Source organism: Schistocerca serialis, chromosome 4 (genome assembly GCF_023864345.2).
Source record: "Schistocerca serialis cubense isolate TAMUIC-IGC-003099 chromosome 4, iqSchSeri2.2, whole genome shotgun sequence".
NCBI lineage: Eukaryota > Metazoa > Arthropoda > Insecta > Orthoptera > Acrididae > Schistocerca > Schistocerca serialis.
This window is the reverse complement of record NC_064641.1, coordinates 741395351-741411740: the sequence shown is the minus strand read 5'-3', so window position 1 is coordinate 741411740 and position 16390 is coordinate 741395351. Positions and strand designations below refer to the sequence as shown.

Here is a 16390-nt window from a genome sequence, read left to right as displayed (position 1 = left end):
AAAAGGGGCACGCTCAATACAGAGGCCTGTGGAACGCCGTTCTCCTGGATATGAAGTGAACTATGGGATGTGCCAATTAAAATGCAGAATGTCCGAACAGATAAAAAATTCTGAATAAAGATGGAGAGAAAGCCCCGGAGACCCCACCCATGCAACGTGGCGAGAATATGGTGCCGCCACGTCGTGTCATATGCTCTGGAGAGATCGAAAAAGACGGAGACGAGGTGTTGGTGCCTGGAAAAAGCAGTGCGGATTGCAGACTCAAGGAAGACCAAAGTATCGGCGGTGGAACGGCCCTGACGGAAGCCGCTCTGTCACGGAGCCAGAAGACCCCGAGACTCGAGCAGCCAACACAGCCGTCGACTCACCATGCGTTCCAGTAGCTTGCACAGAGTGTTTGTCAAGCCAATGGGCCGATAGCTATCCACATTAAGTGGGTCCTTACCAGGCTTCAGCACCGGGACGATGGTACTCACTCGCCACTGCGATAGAAAGACACCATCGCCCCATATGCGGTTGAAGATGGCAAGAACACACCGCTGACAGTCCGGGGACAGGTGTTTGAGCACCTGATTGTGGATGCCATCTGGCCCAGAGGCTGTATCAGGGCACTGTGCCAGGGCACTTTGGAGTTCCCACAAACTAAATGGGGCGAGAAGCAAAAGAAAGCCAATTGCATTCCTCCTGGCGTTTTAGCGCGCGAAACGCGGGCGGGTAATTCCACGACGCAGAGGCCCGAACATAGTGCTGTGCGAAATGCATCAGCATCGGTGGATAGCGCCCCATTGATGGTAAGCCCTGTGACACCTGTAGAGTGTTGCAATCCAAAGATGCGCCGAATCTTCATCCACACCTGGGAGGGTGAAGTACGGGAACCAATGGTGGAAACGTACCTCTCCCAGCACTCCTGTTTCCGCCTCTTGATGAGCCGCCATGCCTGAGCACGGAGACGTTTGAAGAAAATGAGGTTCTCCAAAGACGGGTGCTGCTTATGTCACTGAAGAGCCCGCCGACGTTCTTTAATGGCTTCAGCGACCTCCAGAGACCGCCAAGGCACTGACTTTCGCTGGGGGCACCCTAACGAACGAGGAATGGTACGTTCCGCAGCGGAAACAATCGCTGCAGTCAGTGTCTCAACCACCACATCGATGGTACCGTGGGGGAGAGATTCAAAAGTGGCAGCAGAGGAGAACGTTTCCCAGTTTGCCTTGCTAAATGCCCATCTAGGCAGGCGTTCATGGGATCGACGCTGGGGTAGTGAAAGGAAGATGGGAAAATGGTCACTACCACACAAGTCGTCATGGACTCTCCAGTGGACCGATGGTACAAGCCCTGGGCTACACAACGACAGATCTATGGCCGAGAACGTGCCATGCGCCACACTGAAATGCGTGGCAGCGCCAGTGTTTAAAAGGCAGAGGTCGAGTTGGGAGATGAGATTCTTGACATCTCTGCCTCGGCCAGTAATCTTCGATCCACCCCACAGGGGATTGTGGGCGTTAAAATCCCCAAGGAAAAGAAAAGGCTTGGGAAGTTGGGCGACAAGTGCAGCCAATTCGGTCAGGGAGAGTGTACCACCTGGAGGGAGATAGACACTGCAGACGGTTATGTCCTGGGTAGTCCTTACGCGGACAGCCACAGCTTCCAATGATGTTTGAAGGGGAACAGGAGCACTATATACAGAGGTAAGGACATACACGCAGGCTCCACCTGACACACTATTGTATGTGCTACGGTTGCAGTAATAACCCCTGTATCCACGGAGGACAGGGGTCCGCATTGCCGGGAACCAGGTTTCCTGGAGGGCAATGCATAAAGCAGGTGTCATGCTTAGAAGCTGACATAGCTCTGGTAGATGGCTAAAATAACCGCCACAATTCCACTGGAGGATTGTACAAAGCGTGTCCTGTAGGGGCATGCAGGCACTGAAAAATCAAATTACTTCGCAGAGTCACATGCTGCCATCGATTGAGAGACAGACGTCGCTACGTCCATTGTTTCTGAGGAGACGGCGAGATCTAGGCCATCAGGGGACACAAAGAGCTCGACCTCATCCTCAGAGGCTGAGCCGACAGGAAGCGGTGGCGCGGGAACCACTGGGTCTTTAGGCTTCTTAGAGAGCTTCCTCTTCTCTCTCTTGTCTTTTGGAGGAGGGTTGACATGCTGGGAGGGCTTTCCTGACGCATTATCAGGAACAGACGAAGAGCGTGAAGCCCTTCGACCAGCAGCTGGTGGCTTCTTCAGCCACTGGCTAGTGTCTTGTGAGACACTGGGGAAGCCATTGGAAGGGACTCCCCCAAGGGATCCCTTCCGAACAAGTGAGGCCGGAAGAGGCCCGTGCATCCCCGGCTGAGCAGCCGGAGAGGGCTGTCGCCCCTCCGGCTGAGCAGCCGGAGAGGGCTGTCGCCCCTCCGGCTGAGAGGTGTGGACTGACGTCCCCAGTTGTTCGGGGCGCACTGCTCCCAAACTGGGTGTTTTGGGAGCAGTGGAAGAGAGAGTGGCCCCCACCTGTGGTGGGGCAGGCGTAACGTGACTGTTCAGTGGGCCAACTGTGAGAGGAACCTTTGCAGGAACTGGTGGCGGCAGTGTTACAGCAGCATAACTCCTCAACGTAGGTGTGGGGTTGAGCCGTTCTAATTTCTTCCTCGCCTCTTGGTAAGTTAAACGGTCCAGGGTCTTAATTTCTTGTATCTTCCGCTCTCGTTGGTAGACTGCACAGTCTGGCGAGCAGGGAGAATGATGCTCCCCACAGTTAATGCAGGTGGGAGGCGGAGCACACGGAGCATTGGGGTGAGAAGGTCGTCCACAATCTCGACACGTGGGGCTGGCAGTGCAGCTGGAGGACATGTGTCCAAAGTTCCAGCACTGGAAGCATCGCATAGGGGGCGGGACATAGGGCTTGACATCGCACCGGCAGATCATGACCTTGACCTTCTCAGGCAAGCAGTCGCCCTCAAAGGCCAGGATGAAAGCACCGGTAGCGATCCTATTATCCTTGGGTCCCCTAAAGACACGACGAACGAAGTGTACACCTCGTCGTGCCAAGTTCTCCCGTAGCTCGTCATCAGACTGTAGCAGAAGATCTTTATGAAAGATAATCCCCTGGACCAAATTTAGTGACTTATGGGGAGTGACGGTAACGGGTATGTCACCAAGCTTCTCACAGGCGAGTAACGCCCTTGACTGTGCAGAGGAAGCTGCTTGTATCAAAATGGCCCCGCTCCGCATTTTGGAAAGAGATGCCACTTCCCCGAACTTATCTTCAAGATGGGTCACAAAGAACAGAGGCTTCGTCCCCAAAAATGAATCCCCACCAGTTCTGCTGCACACAAGGTATCGCAGTGAATATGGCTCCTGTCTGTCCGCAGCCCTGCGTCCCTCCCAGGGCGTGGCTATGGAAGGGAACGATTTGGGGTCATATGCCACAGCGTTAAAGTCGACTTTACCGTGCTTAGAGACGTTGGTGGTCGTGCGACCACCGGATTGAGACTTTACCCGCTTCATTGCGGGGTATCCACCCCGATGCCACCCACTCCGACCAGGGGCTCTCCCCACGGGCGCCACCCAGCCACAGCAAAGGCCACCTGGCAGGATGGCCGTTGCCGGGAGTCCTGATGCCCCAGAGAGACTGGCATCTACTCCTTGACTTACGTGGGGAGGTGTCAGCTCAGGCATCGGCAGTACGATCCCTGTGTTGTCAGGCGGCTACAACTTAGAGGGTACATGACGACCCCACCACAACGGGCTGGCTACCGTGCTGGATTTTGGGTGCCATGGGTAGTCCATAGTGATCGCGGGCGCAGATGGTGACGCACTAAGGGCGTAACTTACACAATCCATCAGGTGTGTATACTCAAAATGAGGGATGGAGGGTGTAGTTAGGACGCCAAGACGATAACGAGTGCCAAGGTCTTAGGGCACAGAGGACTCACGGTGCACCACGTAAGGTGTCCTTCTCCAAAAGGCTCGTACTTCTGTTGAATTTAGAAAAATGGAGGTCAAACCCCAATGGGGACCATCCCATTAAAGGCCGAAACAGTTGAGACTCCTTTTAGTTGCCTCTTACGACAGGCAGGAATACCGCGGGCCTATTCGTACCCCCGAACCCGCAGGGGGAAGTGAGGCTGGGATTTGAACTCAAGTCTCCTACTCACTAGGCAGATGCGCCAACCACTATGGCATGCTGGCGCAGTGGCTTGTGCAAAAACCAGATTTGGACCCAGATCTCCCGCTCACTAGGCACAGGCACTAACTGCTACACCATCCTGGCACAGTGGTTTGCGCAAAGCCACTGTGCCAGTGTGGCATAGTGGTCAGCACATCTATTGGGCAGGAGATCCACTTTGAATCCCTGCCTTAGAACAAATTTTCATTCATTGCTTCAGCCTGCACATACACATTTTCAAACGTGAAATTTAAAAGTTTAACAATATTAGGAAAAGGATAGATTGCTACTCACCGTAAGGATGACATCTTGAGTTGCACACAGGCACAACAAAAAGACTGTTACACATTTAACTTTCAGCCAAAGCCTACTTCACAAAAGAAAATACACGCACATTCACACAAGTTCTGTTCAACATGACAGTTGCATTTTGGTCGATGCTGCCAGATATGGCAGTCACGTTGTGATGAAGCAAGCTGGGATCTTTTTATTTCCTCTCTTGTTTTGCCATCTGCCTCCTTAAATTCATTTTAGTTTCATTTTTGCCTAATTACCGTTAATATACATGAGTATAATCTGCATTTTCACAAAAGAGAAAGGTTGGCCATCAGTCATAAAGAATATAGCAACAGATCTAATTTTGGGCTTAGTTTTTGTGTCATCAATTTCCTAATTTATTTTGACTATTCCTGGTTAATACTTTTGTTATAGGGTGAAATCAGTAATTGTTTTGCGACTTAGATTCTATTGTTGACATAACCAAATATAAATTCTGTAATAATTATAAACATTTGGAGGAACTACTACCAAGATTCTTAATGTATTTATTTGGCTCTATTCAAAAACATCTTAGCAAAGCCAGCCCTTAATTATTTCTAAAATATTTACCAGGTTCGTTAAAAGTATTGTTTTTATAAATAAATCTGTTAATTTCATCATTTGAACAAATAATTCAGCCTAACCCTTGTAGTAGAAGAAACTGTTAAAAGGAAGAAATTTTTCTTTCCGTCCAGTTAATTGAATGAGTTATGTTTTAATTGTAATTTCTGTAAATTAAACATTGAACAATGTATAGTTTCAGTACCTATTATTGTGAGGATATATAAAGGCCTGATTTTTGGTCCCGAGTCAGTCAGTCCACGGCCAATTTTCAGACGAGAAACCTGTATTGGTCAGGTCAATATCAATGCATCAACTTAATCATGAAATAAGTTTAACACAAATAGGCCATGTGTTAAAATAATGATAGTGTGTTCAATAATGCCACATGTACCATATTATTCTGCAAGAACTGTGTGGTTAGGTTTTTACTGCTCATAGATGTTCAAAGCTAAACTATTGTAGAAGTATGCTGATGTTTGCCTGGAAAATACTAATGAAGCTTATCGAAAGTTAATAAATAGTGAACTGGCCATATTAACTGTATAACAGTGTGAACAGTGAAAGTTATTGTTGTTGTTGTGGTCTTCAGTCCTGAGAATGGTTTGATGCAGCTCTCCATGCTACTCTATCCTGTGCAAGCTTCTTCATCTCCCAGTACCTACTGCAGCCTACATCCTTCTGAATCTGCTTAGTGTATTCATCTCTTGGTCTCCCTCTACGATTTTTACCTTCCACCCTACCCTCCAGTACTAAATTGGTGATCCCTTGATGCCTCAGAACATGTCCTACCAACCGATCTCTTCTTCTAGTAAAGTTATGCCTTAAGCTCCTCTTCTCCCCAATTCTATTCAATACCTCTTCATTAGTTATGTGATCTACCCATCTAATCTTCAGCATTCTTCTGTAGCACCACATTTCGAAAGCTTCTATTCTCTTCTTGTCCAAACTATTTATCGTCCATCACTTCCATACATGGCTACACTCCATACAAATGCTTTCAGAAACGACTTCCTGACATTTAAATCTAAACTCAATGTTGACAAATTTTTCTTCTTCAGAAACGCTTTCCTTGCCATTGCCAGTCTACATTTTATATCCTCTACTTCGACCATCATCAGTTATTTTGCTCCCCATATAGTAAAACTCCTTTACTACTTTAAGTGTCTCATTTCCTAATCTAATTCCCTCAGCATCAACCGACTTAATTCAACCACATTCCATTATCCTCGTTTTGCTTTTGTTGTTGTTCATCTTATATCCTCCTTTCAAGACACTATCCATTCCGTTCAACTGCTCTTCCAAGTCCTTTGCTGTCTCTGACAGAATTACAATGTCATCGGCGAACCTCAAAGTTTTTATTTTTTCTCCATGGATTTTAATACCTACTCCGAACTTTTCTTTTGTTTCCTTTATTGCTTGCTCAATACACAGATTCCCAACCACTGCTTCCCTTTCATACCCCTGGACACTCTAACTGCCATCTGCTTTCTGTACAAATTGTAAATAGCCTTTCGCTCCCTGTATTTTACCCCTGCCACCTTAACAATTTGAAAGAGAGTATTCCAATCAACACTGTCAAAAGCTTTCTCTAAGTCTACAAATGCTAGAAACGTAGTTTTGCCTTTCCTTAATCTTTCTTCTAAGATAAGTCATAGGGTCAGTTTTGCCTCACGTGTTCCAATATTTGTACGGAATCCAAACTGATCTTCCCCGAGGTTGGCTTCTATTAGTTTTTCCATTCATCTGTAAGGAATTCGCATTAGTATTTTGCAGCTGTGACTTATTAAACTGATAAGTCAGTAATTTTCACATCTGTCAACACCTGCTTTCTTTCAGATTGGAATTATTATATTCTTCTTGAAGTTGAGGGTATTTCACCTGTCTCATAAATCTTGCTCATTAGATGGTAGAGTTTTGTAAGGACTGGCTCTCCCAAGGCTGTCACTAGTTCTAATGGAATGTTGCCTACTCCCGGGGCCTGGTTTCGACTCAGGTGTTTCAGTGCTCTGTCAAACTCTTCACGCAGTATCTTATCTCCCATTTCATCTTCATCTACATCCTCTTCCATTTCCATAATATTGTCCTCAAGTACAACGCCCTTGTACAGACCCTCTATATACTCCTTCCACCTTTCTGCTTTCCCTTCTTTGCTTAGAACTGGGTTTCCATCAAAGCTCTTGATATTCATACAAGTGGTTCTCTTTTCTCCAAAGGTCTCTTTAATTTTCCTGTAGGCAGTATCTATCTTACCCCTAATGAGATAGGCCTCTACATCCTTACATCTGTCCTCTAGCCATCCCTGCTTAGCCATTTTGCACTTCCTGTCAATCTCATTTTTGAGACGTTTGTATTCGTTTTTGCCTGCTTCATTTACTGCATTTTTATATTTTCTCCTTTCATCAATTAAATTCAATATTTCTTCTGTTACCCAAGGGTTTCTACTAGCCCTCATCTTTTTACCTATTTGATCCTCTGCTGCCTTCACTATTTCATCCCTCAAAGCTACCCATTCTTCTTCTACTGTATTTCTTTCCCCCATTCCTGTCAATTGTTCCCTTGTGCTCTCCCTGAAACACTGTACAACATCTGGTTCTTTCAGTTTATCCAGGTCCCATCTCCTTAAATTCGCACTTTTTTGCAGTTTCTTCAGTTTTAATCTACAGTTCATAACCAATAGATTGTGATCAGAGTCCACATCTGCCCTGGAAATGTCTTACAATTTAAAACCTGGTTCCTAAATCTCTGTCTTACCATTATATAACCTGATACCTTTTAGTATCTCCAGGGTTCTTCCATGTATACAAACTTCTTTCACGATTCTTGAACCAAGTGTTAGCTATGATTAAGTTATGCTCTGCGCAAAATTCTACCAGGCGGCTTCCTCTTTCATTTCTTAGCCCCAATCCATATTCACCTACTATGTCTCCTTCTCTCCCTTTTCCTACTCCCGAATTCCAGTCACCCATGACTATTAATTTTAGTCTCCCTTCACTACCTGAATAATTTCTTTTATCTCATCGTACATTTCATCAATTTCTTCATCATCTGCAGAGCTAGTTGGCATATAAACTTGTACTACTGTAGTAGGTGTGGGCTTTGTGTCTATCTTGGCCACAATAATGCGTTCACTATGCTGTTTGTAGTAGCTTACCCGTACTCCTATTTTTTTATTCATTATTAAACCTACTCCTGCATTACCCCTATTTGATTTTGTATTTATAACCCTGTATTCACCTGACCAAAAGTCTTGTTCCTCCTGCCACCGAACTTCACTAATTCCCACTACATCTAACTTTAACCTATCCATTTCCCTTTTTAAATTTTCTAACCTACCTGCCCGATTACAGGATCTGACATTCCACGCTCCGATCTGTAGAACGCCAGCGAAATTTAAGAACTGTGAAATGCAACTGTCAGATACATCATTTACAGAAGACAGTGTTGAACCCCCCCCCCCCCCCCCCTCCATTTTCCAGCCAGCCCAGCATAACAACGCAGTACGTCGATACTGAGGACTATCAACGAAGAAATAAAGCAGGCAAATGTCACAATGTGTGCATGAGATGTGCTTGATTGTATGAATACAAGTGCATGTGCATGTGTTTTCTTTTCTTTTTCCATTGTGTCTGTCTGTTACTAAAAGTGTCATCTTTATGATGAGTAGCTATTTCTCCTTTCCCTAATACTGCTGATATCCTAACCTGGAGTTTCCATTGTTTGAGTTTGAAATTTCTACTTTCTGTCTGCTATCTTCAGTTTCAAAACCACACAGACCCACAAGAAACTGAATAGAAAGTTTAGATCTATTCATTGACTTCACCCATGTCCAGAACTTTGTAGAATTTTCTGGTAAATCTTTCACCAGGATTGAATGAAAATTATTGTAGTGTTCCACATGACCTTTGTTATGGAAGCTAGAGCTGCTGTTAACTTATCTATCAGTATTCCTGCAGTTTCTCTTGCAGCAAGAATGTAATCTCAGTTTTTACAACTACCTCCTAATGGCACCATAAAACCAGAGTGAGTTCCACTTGAAACATTTTTATGCAGATCACATTTTATAATGTATTTTAGCTTTACACACAGCCTTGGAATGCTCTTATCCAGAGCACAATTTGTGACATATTTCAGCTGTAACTGTAACTGTTCTGTCTTTACCAGATTTGAACTAAATATTCTCCTTTCATGTTTACAACATTGCTTCACAAGACTGTTTGTCCCTACTGCTGATAACATACACACAGTTTACCCAGTCAATATTGGGGAGGTTAAAGTCATCTGTTGCTACTGTAACTATATGCTTGGGGCATTTCCATCTGTGTGGTTTTAGGCTATCTTTGACTGACTCTACAACCAATGTATGTAAATATGGTAGTCAGTAGAAATGTATCTGATTACTAATCAAAGTCCATCAACCCTAGTTACTCTCGTCCATCTTAGTTCAGGGTCAGACTCATTTTGGACCTCAATAGACCTAATGCTCTTGCTAATGCCAGTTCTCTTGTGATGCACCCATTCCTTGCATAAAGTCAGTCAATGATACAGTAAATATTTTTCAAGTTTCTGTTGCACAATGACTTTATTAACTTGTTATTTACACACAAGTTTCATTTCGACTATTATGTTATTTTCAAGTGATCATTTTAGATATTACAGTATAGTGTCCTGAAGTGTTTTGCTGAGATTATTTCTCAGTTTCTGTGCTGTTGGGATAAGAATTACCTATGTAGCACACTTTTGTATTTGCACCTATAGTTGTTTGATAGGAAAACTTACTCCACCAACATATTTGCATTTCCATGTAAACATATATGCAGCATAAACTTGGAAAGTGTACACTAGGTTATTCATCACTTCTGTTAGTCTCTATAAACACTCCTCTTCCTGGAGAGTTCCAATACACACGCCATGTGTCATTGAAGATTTCCTTCATCTCTGCCTCGAGGTTCGGTTGTATTCTCAGTTCCTCATATGATGTGAAGATGACTGTTTTGTACAAGAGATGAGAGCCCTGGGACTGTACTAGAAACACACTAACAATTAACAACTAATATTTTGAGATTCTCAATCTCCAGATTTGTTATCTGGTTTGCTAAAATAAGTGTTTTGTCTGATTTTGGTTTTTCTACTGGCGGTTTCAGAGGTTCTTCTAATTTAAAAGGAATTAAATGCATTGCACACGTTCCACCAAATCTGATCTGCACTGTACACCACAAATTGCCACCAAAGTGGCAATTCGTGGTGTACAGTGCAGATCAGACTTTTCCAGTTTCTAGTGTGCAGTGTAAATTGAAGAATCTACAACTGATCTCGTGACAGAAGTGATAAAGTCTTGGTTTATATTCTCCACTCAACTCCAGACCAGAGGGCCCCAGTCAGTCATCAGAAAGATGCTGCAAATCTGTAGCTGTGCTGGGACTTCATGAGTGAGACTAGCTATCATCAACCCTTCTGTCACTGGTACCCTTGTGGTACGCGTTGGTTTCAGAAATATTAGGTACAAGTGAATAATACATTTGAAATCAAATCACTGCTCAAATTACACAATAGCAATTTCTTAAATACATTATACTCTGCTTCAAGTATACTCATAATTTTTCTATTTTCAGTGAATGTGCAGCAGATGGTCAATCTATGATTAAAGTTAACATTTACTTGCTGACACTCATCCAAAAGTGCAATAGTGATTATGAAATAAACTTACCATGTGGGTGCAACAATTCCAAGTTGTGTTTCATTTAACCCAATAGTGAATTTTGGTCCAACCATCACACGATATTCACAACTTACTGACAACAAGCAACCACCAGCTGGGCTATGACCCTAGAAAATAAATACTCAGTATACATGAAGAGAAATTTTCTATTTTGTAATTGATGATACTTAAAGGAAAAATTTAGTAATTTGATACACAAAGCACCAGCAAGTATTAAATAGGCTGAAATAACCAATTTTGCATTACAGATCAGCAGGAAGGCAATAGGAGTTATTCTTTCTTTACTTCTATTTTCACATAATTCTTTTCTTCACTTACATCTACCAGCAAAATTGTGTTACACGACCAACAGACAAAGAACTCACAGAGTGGCAAACATGGACTTGCAATGAAAAAACCTCATAAACAAATAAAATAAATTTAGTGTGACACAAGATCCAAATCACCAAGTGATAATCACAAATTATTTCAGAGTTCTGGGGAAAAAGAGAGAAAGAGAGAAGAGAGAAGAGAGAGAGAGAGAGAGAGAGAGAGAGAGAGAGAGAGAGCAGATAGCAGCAGGCTACCACAATGAGATTTAATGGTAATAGGCTGAATATTTTTAGTACAACATTTCAGTACATTTTGTTGTTGCCAAGTGTGAACTAAAATGAGCAAATGATTATTACTTCAGTACAGATAACAGAACAGGGAGGCACACAATGTCAGTAAGCCTGACACTTTATTGTGGACAAAGAAGAGTTTTGACTACAGGGTACCTGCACCAGAGGAAAAAATGAGCTTGTTCCAAGAATTGTGACACAGCATATTCCCTAAAATTTTAAAACTGACGCTTTGTCTGAGAAACTGCTTTCTATGAACAAGTTGCTAGTTTTAAAAGGGTCCAAAAGTTCTGCTGCATTTAATATGGCCATTAAAGATAAAATTCCATAATATGGGAAAGTATTCGCATGATCTGTCAGTCAGTGTAACCAAGACTGCCTGAAGCAGCACAGTCAAAGATGCTGTCAAATGATCGGTAGCCTTCTGTTAAATGACACAGGGAATACGCGAGCAAGTATCAACAAGTGCTAATTTCCAATTGGTTAAAATTTTATAATAGCAGGACACTGAAGGCAGTAAGCAAGTGTTCAGATAGTCTCCTGCAAAGCAACATTCATACAACTAATAAATAATATGATACATGAAAGATGTATAAGCAGTCAGGGGATAATTAACTGTTATAATGAGCTTCAAGAGTACTCTAATCTTGATTTCTAATGTAATGCTGTGTGAATGACTCAGGCACAGAACACAGCCCTTGTCATGAACAAAAGATTATGTATCAGTGTAATTGCAGCAATTTATGTGGTGCAGGGCAGAGTCGCTATAAGAGTTAGCAAGTATCTTTCCAGAGCAACATTATGAATCTTGTGGATGGCTATGAGGTTAATATAAGATGTACTGAGAAACAGCAAGGTCAGTGTTAATACCATATCACATAATGGGAGATCTGCTCCATTTGTGCCACCCAAATTGTCTCATGAATGGAGAAACTATTATAGATTTCATTGGCCACATTCTTTTTTCCCTTCAAATCATTACCGCAGGTGATGAGACTTTGTCCTGTTACTTCTATCTGAATTATGGTGAGCAATCATCATAGCTATAGGCACAATCTGTATCAGTTCAGGCAAAGGGATTACCCTCAATCTCTGATGTTACTGAATTTAGCATATGTTAAAATTCAAGAGTAAGTGAAAAAAAATATTTTTTTGTTTTCTCAAACAACCTGCCCCGAGATATGGCCTCCAAAGATGACACTACAAACACCATTTTGAAGATGTGAATTTCAGAATTTTTAAAAAAATGCTGTATCTCTGTAACAGTTCTAGATATTTTGTTAGAGTTTTTTATTTGAAAGATAATTGCTTTATGATTACAATGGTATCCTCTGTTTGGACATATCTGTCAAAGTTCTTTTACATTTTACTGTCACGTTTTGAATTTTTTAAATAATTTACAGAATCCCCCCCCCCCAGATATGCTGATCCAGAAAAGTTAGATCTTTTTCTGTTGATGAGTACCATGTAGTATTATATAGTACTATATTCTCTGTAAAGGAGAGCTTAGAGCTTCCACTTTTAAGTTGGGCAGGTTTTATTTTTAAAAAATAATTTTTTTTTAACTTTCAAGGGTAATGTATGTTTTCACTGAAGTTTTTTTTCTTACTAATTTCTTTATTACAATATTTAGTTCTATTTTCTTTGTTGCAGTTATTTCTTATCACTTTCTTTGTTTCATTTGCTTCTTTTTCACTTTCATTGTTGCAGATATTTCCAACACTTTGTTGTAGTTTCTTGTCAGTTACTTTGTCGTGGTTGTTCATTGCACGTTTTTGTATTGTAGTCATTCAGTGCTAATTTGTTTACTGAAGAGGCTTCTAAGAAATCTGAGACCATCCAATGAGTTCTGTGTTTTTGTGAGGATTTTGCCAGTTGGCACAGTTGCAATGTGTTTTGTGAAAAGGACTGTTTGAAATGTCTTCTGAATGGAGCCACAGGAGAGAAGTATGCTGACTATTCGCATATCCATAAAAGAGTGATATATGAGGGGGAAAAAAGACTTTGTTCAGGTTGGGAATAAGTGAGTGTTCTAATTTGAATACTCTGTTTCAAAGTGAAGATGTTTCCAGTGACGACTTTTTGTGTTCTAAATGTTTTGACAGAATAACAACAATGATAGCACCTGAATAAGGTGAAGCCTCCCATGGTGCAGATGATGCAGATTTTGCATCTATAGAGGAAGAATTAAATACCCTGAATCAGTCAACTATAGAGGTAGGTGTTACTCCTGTTAAGAAACTGTGGTCAGTGGAGTCGAGTCGTAAGATCTATGCATCAAGAAAGTGCAGAGAAATTACTAAAGCTATGCAGGAATACACTAAAGCAAAACTGACCAAACTCTTCAAAGTAGAAATTCCATCTTCAGAAGAAAATGAACAAAAGCCTTCTTGCACCTCTTGCCAGGAATTTTTCACAAATATCAATTCAGCTGTTGAATATTGTGCAATTCTACAGTGAAAAGGTATAAGTTTTAACTATTATCCCAGAGACATTTTCAAAGAAAACAATTTTGAACCACTTTCCATCAGTATCAAAGCACAAGGTTAAGAAATGTGAGGTCTGTAAAAGGAGTCTTTGGAAGTCCAGATCCCTATTAGGGTCATTCTGTAGAAGAAGCTCAAGTTCAAATAGTACATTCATTTTTCTGGAAGATAAATAGGACTGTTCTCACCAGAGTGCCAACAAAAAAGATACTATAACTATAACAGTTGAAGGTAAAAAAGTTGTGAAAGTGAAGAGGTACACGACTCGCAGTATTAAAGAAACTTTTGCAATTTAGCCTATAAGAGCAACTATACAACTTCACATATTGGAAGATCAAAATTTTATGCACTACGACCTACACCCACCTAGAGATATCTGTTTGTGTGTGCTGCGCAAATTTTGAACTTTGTGTGGTAACTTTGAAGAACTTAACTGGAGCACGTGTCATATGACACCTTGGTTGGGCATGTGCAGTCATCAGTAGTCTGTGACATAAAGCGAGAGACTTGTTTGTTTTAAGAATGTGATGACTGCCCTGGAAAGGCAGGACTATCTTTACAGACACTTGGCCTGGAAGACGTAGCAGATAACTCTGCAGAAATTACATATGCAACATGGGAGGAAAATAAACTAATTAAGAAAACTGTTTCCTTTTACAGTTTCATTGATGAACTTTGTAAAAGTGAAAGCAGTAACATACCAGCATCTGAAGAAATTACACATTGCAGAAGTGAAAGGGTGTGTACAGGTTGAAGAACTATGTTTAGTGCTTCATTGTGATTTTGTTGAAAACTGGTCTGCAATTTTCTAACAAGAAGTACAAGGGTATAATTGGAGTAAGGATCAGGTTTCAATTTTTACAGAAGCGACATAGTTTCAAAGCAAGACCACGACCACAAGTGTTGCAGTTATTCTTCAACTGCAAACAGGAGCAGAGAAGTTCATTATTTCTGATGGTGCTCCTAGTCATTTTAAAAATTGTTACCAGCTGTTTGAATTGGGTAAGTCACTTGTGCTAACTGACTGAGTATACAGTGCTACTGGCCTGAAGCACTATGCTACGAAACATAATCTTTCCAGACCAAATACAGCTGCAATTCAGAATGCTGAGGGTTTTATGAGAGTTGTGAAATCTTACACATCCACAGCCCTCATTCTTCTGTCCAAAGAGGAAATTGAAGAATTCTGTGAGCAGAAAAAAAGGTCCAAACAAAGTACTCCTATGAAAGGAACATTTTTGGACTCAAAGTGAGGGGCGAACTCATATTGCATGCACTTTAAAGAGCAAGAAAGAAGAAATTTCATTCATTCGGTGTGTGTGTGTGTGTGTGTGTGTGTGTGTGTGTGTGTGTGTGTGTGTGTGTGTGTGTGACTGGTGGATTGCAGAGAATATGCAGTGAACTTTATGATACCACATGGACCAGCTGCTGGATATAGGCTTGCAGCTGAAGGACAGCAACAACACCATCAGTGCTCACTTCCTGTTCACAATGTTTTGAAGACTAAGTGCTCCAGTACCTACTAGTTCAACAGGAATGCATCACTGTATCAAAGAAAGATACTGAATCAGTGTAACACATTTTTTGTTCACTGACTGGCTAACTTCAGCACGAAACAGAGTGCACAGAAGTTGTATAAATTGAAACCTTTAAGTCTTTGGACCTGTCACATACATACATTTTGGAACTGTTTAAAATGCTTGGAAAATGAGTCTCTTACTCATCTTTCAAAACTAAAATTATGTTAAATACAGCTAGGTTTTGATTTTTATGAGCCTGTTCTGTGTTAATAAAACAGGTTTTACATATGGTAAAAATTTCAACTGTTTATAAAACCTGTTCAACCTAAAAGTGGAAGCTCTCCTTTTCAGGGAATGTAAAGCTATATGGTACTAATCAACAAAAAAGGATCAAAATTTTATCAATTGGCATTTGGAAAAAAAAAAAAAAATCCATAAATTATAAAAAAAGTTCAGAATGCTGTAGTAAAATAACTTTGACAGACAAGTCCAAATGGAGGATTTCTTTGTAATCATAAAGCAATTATCACTCAAATAAAAAACTACCAAAATATCTAGAACTGTTCCAGAGATACAGCATTTTAAAATTTTTTCCAAAATTCGCATCTTCAAAATGGTATTCGCAGTGTCATCTTTTGAAGGCTGTACGTCTGAGCAGAAATTTCTTTGGAGAAAACAAAAAAATGTGTGTTTCGTACTAAGTCCTTTATTTTAACATATGCTAAATTCAATAACATCCGAGACTATGAAGGTAAGATTTTTTCCTAGCCTGCCTGAATTGATATGGAAAATGCCTATATGCCTATATTATATATTTCAAATGACATCAAAAAAGCATGTTACACCAATCTGAAGTTTTTAATTTTGTGTTTAAAAATCATTCACTCACGAGGACATATAGATATACCACTGTCTGACTGTTGCACAAACTCTCATGTAGAGAAGATATAAATAGGCACCCCTGCTGTTGAAAAGCAACTGAAAGAGTTGAAGACAAATAAATCCTAATTTGGTTTGGA

The 16390-nt window shown here is 41.3% G+C and overlaps 1 protein-coding gene across 1 annotated transcript in view; it reads right to left on the bottom strand.

The window, feature by feature from the left end:
- The window catches only part of LOC126473265 (enoyl-CoA delta isomerase 1, mitochondrial-like), a 73829-nt gene that overhangs the window by 28616 nt on the left and 28823 nt on the right, over positions 1–16390 (bottom strand). The window contains exon 5 of the mRNA XM_050100217.1: positions 10752–10870. Coding sequence (XP_049956174.1) covers positions 10752–10870 — 119 coding nt within the window. The remainder of the gene's footprint in view (positions 1–10751; positions 10871–16390) is intronic.